This window comes from Oncorhynchus keta, chromosome 28 (assembly GCF_023373465.1).
Source record: "Oncorhynchus keta strain PuntledgeMale-10-30-2019 chromosome 28, Oket_V2, whole genome shotgun sequence".
Lineage (NCBI taxonomy): Eukaryota > Metazoa > Chordata > Actinopteri > Salmoniformes > Salmonidae > Oncorhynchus > Oncorhynchus keta.
In genome coordinates this window covers 42,572,723-42,589,454 of record NC_068448.1, presented here as the reverse complement: position 1 = coordinate 42,589,454, position 16,732 = coordinate 42,572,723, and the positions used below count along the sequence as shown (strand labels likewise).

The following is a 16,732-nucleotide window of genomic DNA, read 5'->3' as shown; positions in this document are numbered from 1 at the left end:
CCAGAAGAAGATTGGGAGAATGTCATATGGTCAGATGAAACCAAAATATAACTTTTTGGTAAAAACTCAACTTGTCGTGTTTGGAGGACAAAGAATGCTGAGTTGCATCCAAAGAACACCATACCTACTGTGCAGCATGGGGGTGGAAACATCATGCTTTGGGGCTGTTTTTTCTGCAAAGGGACCAGGACGACTGATCCGTGTAAAGGAAAGAATGAATGGGGTCATGTATCGTGAGATTTTGAGTGAAAACCTCCTTCCATCAGCAAGGGCATTGAAGATGAAATGTGTCTGGGTCTTTCAGTATGACAATGATCCCAAACACACTGCTTGGGCAACGAAGGAGTGGCTTCGTAAGAAGCATTTCAAGGTCCTGGAGTGGCCTAGCCAGTCTCCAGATCTCAACCCCATAAAAAAATCTTTGGAGGGAGTTGAAAGTCCGTGTTGCCCAGCAACAGCCCCAAAACATCACTGCTCTAGAGGAGATCTGCATGGAGGAATGGGCAAAAATACCAGCAACAGTGTGTGAAAACCTTGTGAAGACTTACAGAAAACGTTTGACCTCTGTCACTGCCAACAAAGGGTATATAATATTGAGATAAACTTTGTTATTGACCAAATACTTATTTTCCACCATCATTTGCAAATAAATTCATTAAAAATCCTACAATGTGCCCCACTGTGTGTGTGTGTGTGTATATATATATATACATATTCATGGATTGATCAGCTTTAATACTGCAGGTAGATTGTAGCTTCCATCAATGTAATTGTCTACATGATTTCCATTCCCCCATATTCGGGTGGTAAATATACATTTGAAGTTTACATACACTTAGGTTGGAGTCATTAAAACTTGTTTTTCAACCACTCCACAAATTTCTTGTTAACAAACTATAGTTTTGGCAAGTCGGTTGGGACATCTACTCTGTGCACGACACAAGTCATTTTTCCAACAATTTTTTACAGACAGATTATTTCACTTATAATTTACTGCATCACAAGTCCAGTGGGTCAGACGTTTACATACACTCAGTTGACTGTGCCTTTAAACAGCTTGGAAAAATTCCAGAAAATGACGTCATGGCTTTAGAAGCTTCTGATAAGGCTAATTGACATCATTTGAGTCTTTTGGATGTGTACCTGTGGATGTATTTCAAGGTCTACCTTCAAACTCAGTGCCTGAGTTATCCATGACATCATGTGGAAATCAAAAGAAATCAGCCAAGACCTCAGAAAACAAGTTGTAGACCTCCACAAGTCTGGTTCATCCTTGGGAGCAATTTCCAAATGCCTGAAGGTACCACGTTCATCTGTACAAACAATAGTACGCAAGTATAAACACCATGGGACCAAGCAGCCGTCACATCTCTCAGGAAGGAGATGCGTTCTGTCTCCGAGAGATGAATGTACTTTGGTGCGAAAAGTGCGAATCAATCCCGGAACAACAGCAAAGGACCTTGTGAAGATGCTGGAGAAAATGGGTAAAAAAGTATCTAATATCCACAGTAAAACGAGTCCTATATCGACATAACCTGAAAGGCCGCTCAGCAAGGAAGAAGCCACTGCTCCAAAACCGCCATAAAAAGCCAGACTACGGTTTGCAACTGCACATGGGGACAAATATCGTACTTTTGGGAGAAATGTCCTCTGGTCTGGTGAAACAAAAATAGAACTGTTTGGCCATAATGACCATCGTTATGTTTGGAGGAAAAAGGGGGATGCTTGTAAGCCGAAGAACACCACCCCAACCGTGAAACATGGGGGTTGGTGCACCTCAGAAAATAGATGGCATCACGAGGAATTCAAATTATGTGGAAGCAACATCTCAAGTCATCAGTCAGGAATTAAAATCTTGGTCAAAAATGGGTCTTCCAAATGGACAATCACCCCAAAAATGCTTACAAAGTTGTGGCAAAATGGCTTAAGGACAACAAAGTCAAGGTATTGGAGTGGCCATCACAAAGCCCTGACCTCAATCCCATAGACCATTTTTGGGCAGAACTGAAAAAGCGTGAGCGAGCAAGGAGGCCTTCAAACCTGATTCAGTTACACCAGCTCTGTCAGGAGGAATGGGACAAAATTCACCCAACTTCTTGTGAGAAGCTTGTGGAAGGCTACCCAAAACATTTGACCAAAGATAAACAATTTAAAGGCAATGTTACCAAATACTAATTGAGTGCATGTAAACTTCTGACCCACTGGGAATGTGATGAAAGAAATAAACCTCAAATAAACCTAAATCCTTCTCTCTACTATTATTCTGACATTTCACATTCCTCAAATAAGGTGATGATCCTAACTGACCTAAGACAGGGCATTTTTACTAGGGTTAAATGTCAGGAATTGTGAAAAACTGAGTTTAAATGTATTTGGCTAAGGTGTATGTAAACCTACGACTTAAACTGTATATATTTGTATAATTTTCCCCTAACCTTTACCACCCTTTCTGTAATTGGAGTAAACTAACGGACAACAACACTTAGAATGTTAAATGAACAGTGTACCACTACGATCCCAGACAACAAGACCATGGAGACCACAATGTTCAACTCACTGTTGATTAAGTGTTAACACAGAAATGCCAGCTCTCCTCTGCAGCAAATGAAACAACACTCCCTCCATCTCCATCCACTGTTGGAACAGAAGAATGGCAGAGGAGGAGAGGAAGAGAGCCGAGCCAGACGTAGACTCAGTTTCCGAACAGCAGCTTAATAGAGTCAACAGACTTTCAACATACGTTCTTCCTTTCGCTAGCCCACACGCACACAGAGACAAGACACACAGAGAAAAGACACACAGACACACAAAGAGACACACGCATGCACGCACGCACGCACATACACACACGCAGGAACTGACGCCTGCGCGCACATACGCACACACTCTATCCACAACCAGAAGTGTACACTAAAACACACACTTAATATTCACATGATCCTACATAATCCCTCCAGCACAGAGACAAACACACATTCTCTCCCACACGTACACACACAGACACACACACACACACACACACACACACACACACACACACACACACACACACACACACACACACACACACACACACACACACACACACACACACACACACACACACACACACTGTGTGAACAGGAGTCAGTGAGTGTGAAATGGAAGCGACGCCCAGCTCCGGTGCCACCAGAAACCAGCCAGCTGGCTCCTGTCCCGGCCTTCCCCTACCCTCCCGAGCCTCCGCTCGCACCCCGGCCGGTACGCTTTGATATCAGTCAGCCCCTGGCCAAACACACATCTGGATGTTATTACTCCACAGAGCAGAGCGCCACAAAAAGCCATTTTCACATTGTGTTCGTGCGTCCTTGTTGTTTTCTATGTCTGTATAGCAATTTGTATTACTACAGCTGTAGTAGAATGGTCTGACCCAGCTCCATTCTCCTCCCTCTTCCGTATCGGGCTTCATAAGCATGAATGTGTCATAGACAAACAATGGAGCAGTTGCTTCGGGTCTAAGACCTGCTCTTTGGTTCGACTGGCTATCTCTGCCGCAAAGTCCGTGAACCCAGTGGGATTTGGGTGTGACGCTGCCTGAGTTCCATGAGCACTCGCACACACACTTGGCTTCACACACACTCCCTTGGACCCAACACACTCTCCTCACATAGTACTGCAGCCATGGTGTGACTCCATCTTGGCTGCCCACAGTAAGAGGTTCTCTTGGTGGATCAGTTTGATGGCAAAGAACTGAGTGGCACATGGTCTGTTCTGGACAGGGAGAATTTTGGCTGATCCTGTGATCCCTATCTAAGCAATGGGAGTGCCCTGGCCACCCCTACCACTCTCGGCTCCAGTAGGACATTTAGTACCAGGTGGCAGGGAGACATGAGAATCACTGCACTGATTAAATGCTGATTAGATGCTGGAATGGATCATTGGGGTTCAGGGAGAGAGATGGAACGGGCCAATGACGAGTCTTAGACTCAAAGTCTTAGCTCAAAGCTACAGTAGAGTCACTCTAACTTTGTTAATATATGCTGTTTCCTACCATCCTAACCTTCCACTCCTCGAATAGCCTTCACTTCTAACCTAAAGGGTTGAGATGAAGGCCATGCCAAGCCCTCACGAACCCAGTGCCATGGTGAAAGTCCAGGATGACTATGTGTGACAGTATCTGTATAGGCAGCAGAGTGAAATCAGTTGTGGGTATTTTTATCCCCCTTCCTGGGCTGTATGCTACCCTCAGTAAATAAATCATAGGACTACTAATATAGGTCTACTCAGTCTCCCGCCCGGGTTGCCAGGTTTGAGACACCATTATAGTTCATTCCTGGGTTGCCAGGTTTGAGACACCATTACAGGATTACTCAGTGTATTCCTGGATTCAGACACTATTATAGGACCACTCAGTTCATTCCTGGGTTGCCAGGTTTGACCTACTATTATAGGACTTGTCCGTGTCTTCCCGGGTTGCCATGTTTGTGCAAGTGAGGCTAACACGGAGAAAGATATACATTGGGCACGCGCATACCAATACATAGCACACATTAAGAAACACCCTCAGAGACAATGAGACATGCTTTCACACACTGGATAGACACTGGACAGACAGCAAACAAACACACACACACACACACACACACACACAGATACACAACACACATTTTTTCCAATATGTTTTATTTACATTGACAGCCTACCAAGAGGCAAAGGGCCTCCAATGGGGACGGGGGCTGGGATAAGATTTATTTTTAAAAACTGGACAAAACACACATCACGACAAGAGAGACACCCCAACACTACATAAGGAGAGACCTAAGACAACAACGCAACATGGCAGCAATACAACATGGTAGCAGCACAAACATGGTACAAACATTGTCAGGCACGGAAAACAGCACGAAGGGCAAAAAGGTAAATAAATAAATCCCGGCAACGTGTCAGTAAGCGTGTCCATGATTGTCCAGTTTGAGTGTTTTGTGTGTAGCTCCTTCCAGTCGCTAGCTGCAGCGAACTGAAAAGAGGAGCGATCCCAGGGATGTGTGCGCTTTGGGGACCTTTAACAGAATGCGAATGACAGAATGGGTGCTGTATGTGTACGAAAGAGGGTTGCAGTTGGGAGGGAGGGAGGCCTAAGAGCGTTTTATAAATAAGCATCAACCCATGGGTCTTGTGTCGGGTATACGGAGATGGCCAGTTTACAGAGGAGTATAGACTGCAGCAATATGTCCTATAAGGAGCATTGGTGGCAAATCTGACGGCCCAATGGCAAAGAACATCTAGCCGCTGAAGAGCACCACTTACCTGCCGATCTATAAGTTACATCTCCGTAATCTAGCATGGGTAGGATGGCCATCTGAATCAGGGTTAGTTTGGCAGCTGGGGTGAAAGAGGAGAGATTACGAGAGAGGAAACCAAGTCTAGATTTAACGTAAGCCTGCAGCTTGGATATGGGCTGAGAGAAGGACAGTGTACCGTCTAGCCATACTCCCAAGTACACAAAGAAACTTTGTCGTAGTGCGTTTAACACAAAATCCCGGGAGGGGCCAGCTGAGTATAAAACTAGGGGGTATAAGTCTTAACAATGTATCACACAAGTCCCTTGACCCAGGAACACAGTCATCCCTGGCACCCAAGATATTCTTTCCAGAAGAGATTCAATCCCACAATGCATTGCACCACTCCTACCTGTGTCCCCCCCGACCTCTTTTACAGACTAACTGAGACCAAGTGTGAGTGCTGTCCGACATTAACGCTGCAAGCGATCACTCCGTCTCGGCTGGAATTGATCTGGGTGGCTGGATGCCTTCTATCGGCACAGCCCCCATAAAAGTAGTGTGCGTTGTCGTTACTGGACGTGGTTTAACATTTGCAGCACTGCTGCCCTCCTCTGGGCGGGCACTGACGATCACATGAGATGAGGCGACGCGCTGTAGTCAGAGCTCTGCTGTCTACCTGGTCTTTAGCACTGTCAGGGAAAGCCAGGCAGGGGGCAACCGGGGACAGGGAGGGACAGACAGACGTGCGAACGGACGGATGTTTACCAATAACAGCTTACGGGTGAGTACAGTACTCCTCCCCTTTGAGAGTGTGATGATCATACCACTCAGTTGTTAGTTGCTATCCAGACCCCAGCAGAAGATAAGGGAGTAAGGGAGATCACACTGAGCTGATCGCTGACTGAAACCTGAGGATGGGAGTTGGTGGTTTTCTAGGTAGGGTTCTAGAGTACTTTGGGGAGATACGCTTCAAAGGTGTGCGAGAGTGGGTGTGTAGGTGTGACGCGAGTATGCACTTACGTGCAGGTGTGTGTGTGTAAGTGTGACGTGAGTATGCACTTACGTGCAGGTGTGTGTGTGTGTAAGTGTGACGCGAGTATGCACTTACGCGCAGGTGTGTGTGTGTGTAAGTGTGACGTGAGTATGCACTTACGTGCAGGTGTGTGTGTGTGTAAGTGTGACGTGAGTATGCACTTACGTGCAGGTGTGTGTGTGTGTGTGTGTGTGTAAGTGTGACGCGAGTATGCTCTTACGTGCAGGTGTGTGTGTGTGTAAGTGTGACGTGAGTATGCACTTACGTGCAGGTGTGTGTGTGTGTAAGTGTGACGTGAGTATGCACTTACGTGCAGGTGTGTGTGTGTGTGCGTGTGACGCGAGTATGCACTTATGTGCAGGTGTGTGTGTGTGTGTGTGTGTGTGTGCGCGCACATCTACTGTATGAACAGAATGATATTCTTACCTGATTGCCCGGCGGTGAGGGTGTGGGTTGCCCCATCAGGGCCAGTTTGACCGTTGTCTCCCACACGTGTGTGTGTGGACCGCTGGCAGTGACCGTGAACTGGACCGGTCCGCTCAGGCCTGCCACCTCTCTCTGGGTGTAGATGGACCCATCGGTCCCAACGCTGAACCTGGCGTCACCGCTCTGAAAGACCACCCCCTCGTTCTCCATACAGTCATCAAACCTCACTAGAAAAAGAGAGAGAGAGAGAGAGAGAGAGAGAGAGAGAGAGAGAGAGAGAGAGAGAGAGAGAGAGAGAGAGAGAGAGAGAGAGAGAGAGAGAGAGAGAGAGAGAGAGAGAGAGAGAGAGAGAGAGAGAGAGAGAGAGAGAATAATGTAATTCATGCATAGTTACGACTGGATGATACTACCAATACATGTTAATACTACCAATACATGGTTCACATTATCAGACGTGAATGACCATTCATACATGGTGGTGGATACCGTTTCGTATTCCATTGAAAGGTTATTAATACAGCAGTGTGGTATTTTGCACTTGAGCTGTTTGATGTTGTCTCTTCACGCCTGCATACATCATCTGCCTGCCGGTCTCTCTGTGGACTTCTACCCGGAAATGATGTTTGGAGAAATATCCCTGATAATGTCACAACCTTTCTAAAGGAGCAGGGTGGAAATAAAGGAGAGAATGAGATGGGCTTTGTGTTGCCGTCTCAGCGTCTCTGTCGGAGAGAGGAGAATAAAGCTAGGATACCGTAGAGCGCATTCGCACTCACAGAACATATAGCATCTGGTCAAAAGCCAAAAGCTCTAATACAACTATATAAGTGCATTCGGAGTATAAGACCCTGGAATCTTGGCCACAGACACAAATAAACACTCAAATCTGAGAAAGGAGAATAGGCAATTATAGCTATAGCATACTACACAGCAGAGACGTAAAGAATCAGAACACAGACATACTGTAGATATAAAGACCAAGATACAAAAATGTCAATTTAATGGACAGGCCTATAAAGGTCTTGGGCAAAGCACCACGTACACAAGGCAAATAAGCACTCTCACGCACCCATCCTCTTCATTGCAAATACAACACAGTAGTCAGAGAATGTGATATGAAATGACCCGTATCACCATAGCCTGTTCAGATCCACGTTAACCCTTTGTGGCGCACCAATAAAAAAAATACCACCTGCAAAATGTGTATTTGGCCTCAGTATCGGCCGCACAAGTGATGTTTTAGAGGTCAACACAATTGTACAACCTTCTCATTTGAAATTGTAGCACAGAATTAGCACAGAAAAATGTGCGATAACTTAGGTTTGGTTTTGCTCACGTTCACTTCCTGGTTCTACAACCATCTTTGAATGGGTGTTTAAAGAAAGATGTGAGTCCGACAATGAAAACCACATGACCATTTTAGTAAATGGCATTGGTTGATGATAAACTATGCCAAACAAAATGAATATCTTTCATTTAAAGTCGGTTGTCAAAATTAGGTCCACCGCCCAGTTCAGCTGTCTGTTAAAGGGTTAATGATAAATATATAGAGAGAGAGAGAGAGTGCTTATTTATTTTATCTTGTGTCCTTTAATTATTTGTACATTGTGTATATATATATATATATATAATATGACATTTGTAATGTCTTTACTGTTTTGAAACTGTTGTATGTGTAATGTGGTCCTTCTGTAGCTCAGTTGGTAGAGCATGGCGCTTGTAACGCCAGGGTAGTGGGTTCGATTCCCGGGACCACCCATACGTAGAATGTATGCACACATGACTGTAAGTCGCTTTGGATAAAAGCGTCTGCTAAATGGCATATATAATGTTTACTGTTAATTTTTGTTGTTTTTCACTTTATATATTCACTTTGTATGTTGTCTACCTCACTTGCTTTGGCAATGTTAACACATGTTTCCCATGCCAATAAAGCCCTTGAATTGAATTGAATTGAATTGAGAGAGAGAGAGAGAGAGAGAGAGAGAGAGAGAGAGAGAGAGAGAGATGTCTATATCCAGTTTCACTAATTACACACAATCATTAAACAGAGGCAGTGGAACAGCCTATTAGATAGAAGCAGAGATTGAATGAAACTCGAAACCCAACCCTGAGTCTGAACCGTCTCCATGGCTGACTGAACACACTATTGACTTCGACCACAGGCTAATACGCAGCAAATCAGCATGAAATTGAGAAAATGTCCTTATCCTTCACAACCCTGAGAAACTAAACAACGGGTGGAAGGGAGGCGGCGAGATTCAGTAACTCCACAAACACGACAAGTCAAACAAAGGTCATAAAGGAAACGTGTGTGTGTGTGTGTGTGTGTGTGTGTGTGTGTGTGTGTGTGTGTATGTGTGTACAATGCTGTGTTTATGTCCCTACGTTGTGTGGTCCTTGTACTCAGGCCCTATTGAGGACAATATTTTATTACGGCGTGTTCTTATCTCCTATTATGGGTTCATTATTCTGTGTCCACACACGTTCCCCCCAGTTACAGACCACCGGAAGAGCCAGACTATTGTCTTCAGCCCAACACAAACAGACCCACGCCACCCCACCAATCTCCAGGCTCAGGGGCTAGGGCAATTAGCTTCTCTCTCTCTCTCTCTCTCTCTCTCTGTCTCACTCTGTCTTCTTCTCCTTCCCAGGGATTACCTTGTCTAGACAGCATCTCGAGTGAGAGGAAACCTTGGGGCTGAAGGACAGAACTCACCAGAGTCTGTTCCCGTTCGCTCTCAACGCTTCCTCGAGCCACCACTACAACAGGCGAACCATGCACAGTACAGTATCTGAACTATCTATGTCCGTCTGTAACTAAAAATCCTTCTCCGTCCTCTGGGCCCGGTGGGGGTTGATACATCTGGTGAAACGTCATTAAAAACGTTCTCTCTGAAACAAAACCCAGACAGAATGAGCCAATACCACTCATTAATTTCCTGGTAACAGGTGTTGTCTAAGGACAGGCGTCCCAGTCCAGCCTGGGGTATTAGGGGAACTGAGTTTTGTGTTTTGTGATACATCAGAAGAGTCCCCGGTCCCCGTCCAACACAAACATCAATATACATTATCGCAAACACATTTCTCAACACTCTGCTTCTCTGTCTTTTTCTCTCTTTGGCTCTCTAGCTCTGTGCCTTCCTCCCTCTCCCTCTACCTCTCTCCCTGCCCTCTCTTTTTCCCCTTTCTCTCCCTGTCCTCTCTCTCTTCTCTCTCTGCCCTCTCTATCTTTCGCCTCGCTCTCTCTCTCTGTTCTCTCTGCAGGACAAACAAACGCTACAGTTGGCAAACAAGTGCTGAAACAGTTTTGGAAGGCAGCCTGATTATATTAGCAAAGAGGAAGTCACATTCAAATTCCAAAATGCTTTATTGTAATGACAAGTGCTCATGTAACGCTGCAGCAGTCAAATATGTGCATATAATGAGCAGCAGGTGGTCTTTCTCGCTCTCTCTCCCCCTCCCTCTTTCTCTCTCTCCCCCTCCCTCTCTCTCCCTCTCTCTCTCTTTCTCTCCCTCTCTCTCTCTGGGCGCAGAGCCAGTGGTGCAGAAGTCCCCTACAGAAGAAGCTCAGAGAAAGGGCGGGAGAGAAAAGGATATCTTCAAGCTTCTCAAACTGATAGCCTTGCATGTGTGTGTGCGTGTGTGTGTGTGCGTGCGTGCGCGTGGAGACGTGCTAATAGGCAGGTGTGTATAAAGCATTTGCCTGGTGTACCCCCCCAGCCCCAACCCCCCCACCACCACACACACTACTCATAAACACCCTGTAGCTCACCTTCACAGCCCATTAAGATCCTTATATCCACACATTTGATACAGTCCCTGTCTTTCAACGCCAGATGCCTGAATAACAAAGGAAAGACAAAGCTCTCTTCCCCCTCTTCCCCCCACTCTCCCTTCTGGTATTCTGGACAGGCATGTGGAGGACCACCTCTGTACTGGCTGATGGGTAGGGTTATACTTTGGTTGTACCTCTGTCATGGGCTTTGCTTGAGTTGAGAGTTGTTTTTTTTTCATGAGATTATTCATAGTGCATCTCTGTGTGTTGATACAGACACAACAGGACCAAAGGAGAGCTGCATAAGGAACTGTGTGCTGGATGTGTCAAAACCAGCTAAACAAGCACCACTTTTGCTCGCCAAAATCTCCCTCTCTTTGTCTCTGAGTGGAGCCCTTCACCTTTCTCTATCTCCATCACAAATGGAGGCAACCTCATTTGTTCCTCTGTTTCTCTCTCTTCAGTTGTCTCTCTGTATTACATATGTATTATGTATTATGTGTGTGTGTGTGTGTGTGTGTGTGTGTGTGTGTGTGTGTGTGTGTGTGTGTGTGTGTGTGTGTGTGTGTGTGTGCGTGCGTGCGTGCGTGCGTGCGTGCGTGCGTGCGTGCGTGCGTGCGTGTGCGTGTGTGTACAGTTGAAGTCAGATGTTTACATACACCTTAGCCAAATACATTTAAACTCAGTTTTTCACAATTCCTGACATTTAATCCCAGTAAAAATTCCCTGTCTTAGGTCAGTTAGGATCACCACTTTATTTTAAGAATGGCAAATGTCAGAATAATAGTAGAGAGAATTATTTATTTCAGCATTTCTTTCTTTCATCACATTCCCAGTGGGTCAGAAGTTTACATACCCTCAAATAGTATTTGGTAACATTGCCTTTAAATAGTTTAACTTGGGTCAAACGTTTCGGGTAGCCTTCTACAAGCTTCCCACAATAACTTGGGTGGATTTTGGCCCTTTCCTCCTGACAGAGCTCGTGTAACCGAGTCAGGCTTGAAGGCCTCCTTGCTAGCACACGCTTTTCAGTTCTGCCCACAAATGTTCTATGGGATTGAGATCAGAGCTTTGTGATGGCCACTCCAATACCTTGACTTTGTTGTCCTTAAGCTATTTTCCCACAACTTTGGAAGTATGCTTGGGGTCATTGTCCATTTGGAAGACACATTTGCGACCAAGCTTTAACTTCCTGACTGATGTCTTGAGATGTTGCTTCAATATATCCACATCATTTTCCTCGTGATGCTATCTGTTTTGTGAAGTGCACCAGTCACTCCTGCAGCAAAGCACCCCCACAACATGATGCTGCCACCCCTGTGCTTCACGGTTGGGATGGTGTTCTTTGGCTTGCAAGCCTCCCCTTTTTCCTCCAAACATAACGTTGGTCATTATGGCCAAACAGTTATATTTTTGTTTCATCAGACCAGAGGAAATTTCTCCCAAAAGTACTATCTTTGTTCCCATGTGAAGTTGCAAATTGTAGTCTGGCTTTTTATGGCGGTTTCAGAGCAGTGGCTTCTTCCTTGCTGAGCGGCCTTTCAGGTTATGTCGATATAGGACTCGTTTTACTGTGGATATAGATACTTTGTACCCGTTTCCTCCAGCATCTTCACAAGTTCCTTTGCTGTTGTTCTAGGATTGATTTGCACTTTTTGCACCACAGTTCGTTCATCTCTAGGAGACAGAACGCGTCTCCTTCCTGAGCGGTATGACGGCTGCATGGTCCCATGGTGTTTATACTTGCGTACTATTGTTTGTATAGATGAAAGTGGTACCTTCAGGCATTTGGAAATTGCTCTCAAGGATGAACCCGAAGTCTACAATGTTTTTCTGAGGTCTTGGCTGATTTCTTTTGATTTTCCCATGATGTCAAGCAAAGAGGCACTGAGTTTGAAGGTAGGCCTTGAAATACATGCACAGGTACACCTCCAATAGACTCAAATGATGTCAATTAGCCTATCAGAAGCTTCTAAAGCCATGACATCATTTTATGACATTTTCCAAGCTGTTTAAAGGCACAGTCAACTTAGTGTATGTAAACTTCTGACCCACTGGAATTGTGATACAGTGAATTATAAGTGAAAGTGCCACTTGCTATAGACCACCTTCTGCCCCCAGCTGTGCTCTTGACACCAAATGCAAATTGATTGCCACCCATTTGTCTTCAGAGCTCGTGCTCCTAGGTGACCTAAACTGGGACATGCTTAACACCCCGGCCATCCTACAATCTAAGCTAGATGCTCTCAATCTCACACAAATTATCAATGAACCCACCATGTACAAACCAAAATCCATACACATAGGCACCCTCATAGATATCATCCTAACTAACCTGCCCTCCAAATACACCTCTGCTGTCTTCAACCAGGATCTCAGCAATCACTGCCTCATTGCCTGCATCCGTAATGGGTCTGCGGTCAGGTGACCACCCCTCATCACTGTCAAACGCTCCCTAAAACACTTCAGCGAGCAGGCCTTTCTAATCGACCTGGCCCGGGTATCCTGGAATGATATTGACCTCATTCCATCAGTAGAGGACGTCTGGTTGTTCTTTAAAAGTGCTTTCCTCACATTCTTAAATAAGCATGCCACATTAAAAAAATATAGAACCAGGAACAGATATTTGCCTTTGGTTCACTCCAGACCTGACTGCCCTTGACCAGCGCAAAAACATCCTGTGGCGTACTGCATTAGCATCGAATAGCCCCCGCGATATGCAACTTTTCAGGGAAGTTAGGAACCAATATACACAGGCAGTTCAAACAGAAATTTGCATCCTGTAACCCTAACTCCAAAAGCTTCTGGGACGCTGTAAAGTCCATGGAGAATAAGAGTACCTCCTCCCAGCTGCTCACTGCACTGAGGCTAGGAAACACTGTCACCACCGATAAATCAACGATAATTGAGACTTTCAATAAGCATTTTTCTATGACTGGCCATGCTTTCCACCTGGCCACCCCGACACCGGTCAACAACCTTGCACCCCTCACTGCAACTTGCCCAAGCCTCCCCATTTATCCTTCACCCAAATCCAGATAGCTGATGTTCTGAAAGAGCTGCAAAATCTGGACCCCTACAAATCAGCAAGGCTACACAATCTGGACAATCTCTTCTTAAAATTATCAGCCAAAATTGTTGCAACCCCTATTACTAGCTTGTTCAACCTCTTTTTCGTATTGTCTGAGATCCCCAAAGATTGGAAAGCTTCCGCAGTCATCCCCCTCTTCAAAGGGGGATACACTCTAGACCCAAACTGCTACAGACCTCTACCTATCTTACCTGCCTAAGGTCTTCGAAAGCCAAGTTAACAAACAGATCACAGACCATTTCGAATCCCACCGCACCTTCTCCGCTATGCAATCTGGTTTCCGAGCTGGTCACGGGTGCACCTCAGCCACGCTCAAGGTCCTAAACAACATCATAACTGCCATCGATAAGAGACAATACTGTGCAGCTGTATTCATTGACCTGGCCAAGGCTTTCGACCTGTCGGCAGACTCAACAGCCTTGGTTTCTCAAATGACTGCCTAGCTTTGTTCTCCAACTACTTCTCAGACAGAGTTCAGTGTTTCAAATCAGATTGCCCGTTATCCGGACCTCTGGCTGGCTCTATGGGGGTGCCACAGGGTTCAATCCTCGGGCCGACTCTTTTCTCTGTATACATCAATAATGCCGCTCTTGCTGTTGGTGATTCTCTGATCCACCTCTACGCAGACGACACCATTCTGTATACTTCTGGTCCTTCTTTGGACACTGTGTTAACTAACCTCCAGACAAGCTTCAATGCCAATTCTCCTTTCGTGGCTTCCAACTGTTCTTAAATGCAAACAAAACTAAATGCATGCTCTTCCACAGATCGCTGCTCACACCTACCCACCCATCCAGCATCACTACTCTGGATGGTTCTGACTTAGAATATGTGGACAAATACCTAGGTGTCTGGTTAAACTGTAAACTCTCCTTCCAGGCTCACATTAAGCATCTCCAATCCAAAATAAAATCTAGAATCGGCTTCCTATTTCGCAACAAAGCATCCTTCACTCATGCTGCCAAACATACTCTAGTAAAATTGACTATCCTACCAATTCTTGACTTTGGTTTTGTCATTTACAAAATAGCCCCCAACACTCAGCAAATTTGATGCAGTCTATCACAGTGCCATCCGTTTTGTCACCAAAGCCCCATATACTACCCTTCATATCCGTCGCCAAACCCGCTGGCTCCAGGTCATCTATAAGTCATTGCTAGGTAAAACCCCATAGCAGCACCCACCCGCAGCAAGCGCTCCAGCAGGTATATTTCACTGGTCACCCCCAAAGCCAATTCCTCAATCGGCCGTCTTTCCTTCCAGTTCTCTGGAGCGAACTGCAAAAATCACTGCAAAAATCACTGAAGCTGGAGACTCATATCTCCCTCACTAGCTTTAAACACAAGCTGTCAGAGCAGCTCACAGATCACTGCACCTGTCCATAGCCCATCTGTAAACAGCCCATCCAACTACCTCATCACCATATTGTTATTTATTTTGCTCCTTTGCACCCCAGTACCGGTACTTGCACACTCATCTTCTGCACATCAATCACTCCAGTGATTAACTTGCCATACTGTAATAATTTTGCCACTATGGCCTATTTATTGCCCCCCCCCCCCCTTATCCTACCTCATTTGCACACACTGTATATAGACTTTCTCTATTGTATTATTGACTGTATGTTTGTTTATTCCATGTGTAACTCTGTGTTGTTGTTTGTGTCGCACTGCTTTGCTTTATCTTGGCCAGGTCACAGTTGTAAATGAGAACTCGTTCTCGACTGGACGACCTGGTGAAATAAGAAAAATGTATACTAATAATCTGTCTGTAAACAATTGTTGGAAAAATGACTCGTGTCATGCACAAAGTAGATGTCCTTAACCGACTAGCCAAAACTATAATTTGTTAACAAGAAATTTGTGGAGTGGTTGAAAAATATGTTTTAATGACGCCCAGCCTACGTGTATGTTTGTGTATCTGTCTGTCCCAGTGTAGACAAAAGCGGATAACAAACAGTCTAAATGAGTGACAGGCCAAGTATCCAATTGGAATACCCCAGAGGGACCTAGAGAGTCTTATTGTTGGACCAATCAGAAACACAACGACACTGCCAGTTGCAGTTCTTTGTCATCACCCCCCAGTCCCCGATACACAGCACACACACACCCCTCCCACACACACAAGCATACAAACGAAACTCCAAAGAGTGCCATTTCTTAACGGTTCGGGAGGTTCGATAGCAGAATGAGATAGATTATAATATATGCCATTTAGCGGACGCTTTTATCCAAAGCGACTTACAGTCATGTGTGCATACATTCTACGTATGGGTGGTCCCGGGAATTGAACCCACTACCCTGGCGTTACAAGCGCCATGCTCTACCAACTGAAGTAAGCTCACAACAGCAACACTGAAGCACAATGATCCACTTCACTGCTGCACATAAACAAACCCTCTAAAGCAGGATGGTGTTCTGCATTGATCTGACAAATAGGACCGAACCCCCCCACAGTGCCAAAGCTGCAAGCGCTCAATCGCTACCACCGCTAACCCAGAGAGCAGTCATGGCAATAAACTGCTACGGCTATGGTTACAGCGACGCAACAAATGTTCCATCCCCAGGGTTGAATCTCTTTTATTTTCCCTCCATCGATATTCCTTTGGAGAGAATAAAAGGAGAAGGACATGCTGGGCAGGTAAGGACAATGTGTGAAGGAATTGGGTTCTCTCTCTGTGTCTCTGTCTCTCTCTCTCTGTCTCTCTGTCTCTGTCTCTCTGTCTCTCTGTCTCTCTGTCTCTGTGTCTCTGTGTCTCTGTCTCTCTCTCTCTCTCTCTCTCTCTCTCTCTCTCTCTCTCTCTCTCTCTCTCTCTCTCTCACACACACACACACACTCACACACTCTTTCTTCCTCTTGTTTTCCCAGGGTTTGAGGACAGGCTTAATTAAGGAAAAGTCTGTTAAGGACTCCTTCTTGCTGCAACGTCCTCTATGACCAGTCAGTCTGACAGCTGTTGAAAGTGATGTGAGGAAGGGACATAACCAGGGAAGGAAGAGAGGAGATGGAGTTAGAGATAGGCCCGAGAAAGATGGAAGCCGTAGCGGAGAAAGCGATACTGTGAGAAAATAGGAAAGAAAGGAGTGGATAGAGGGATAGAGATTAGGCAAGAAGAGCGAGACGGGTGCTCTAGTGGGCCCAAT

General features: G+C 45.4%; 1 protein-coding gene across 3 annotated transcripts in view; it reads right to left on the bottom strand.

Annotated features, from left to right (window-relative positions):
* Nucleotides 1–16,732, bottom strand: part of LOC118361381 (cadherin-4-like) — a 351,441-nt gene that overhangs the window by 89,628 nt on the left and 245,081 nt on the right. For all 3 annotated transcript variants that reach the window (XM_052483099.1, XM_052483098.1, XM_035741268.2), the window contains one exon: nt 6,721–6,947. In XM_052483099.1, coding sequence (XP_052339059.1) covers nt 6,721–6,930 — 210 coding nt within the window. In that variant the 5' untranslated portion in view covers nt 6,931–6,947. The remainder of the gene's footprint in view (nt 1–6,720; nt 6,948–16,732) is intronic.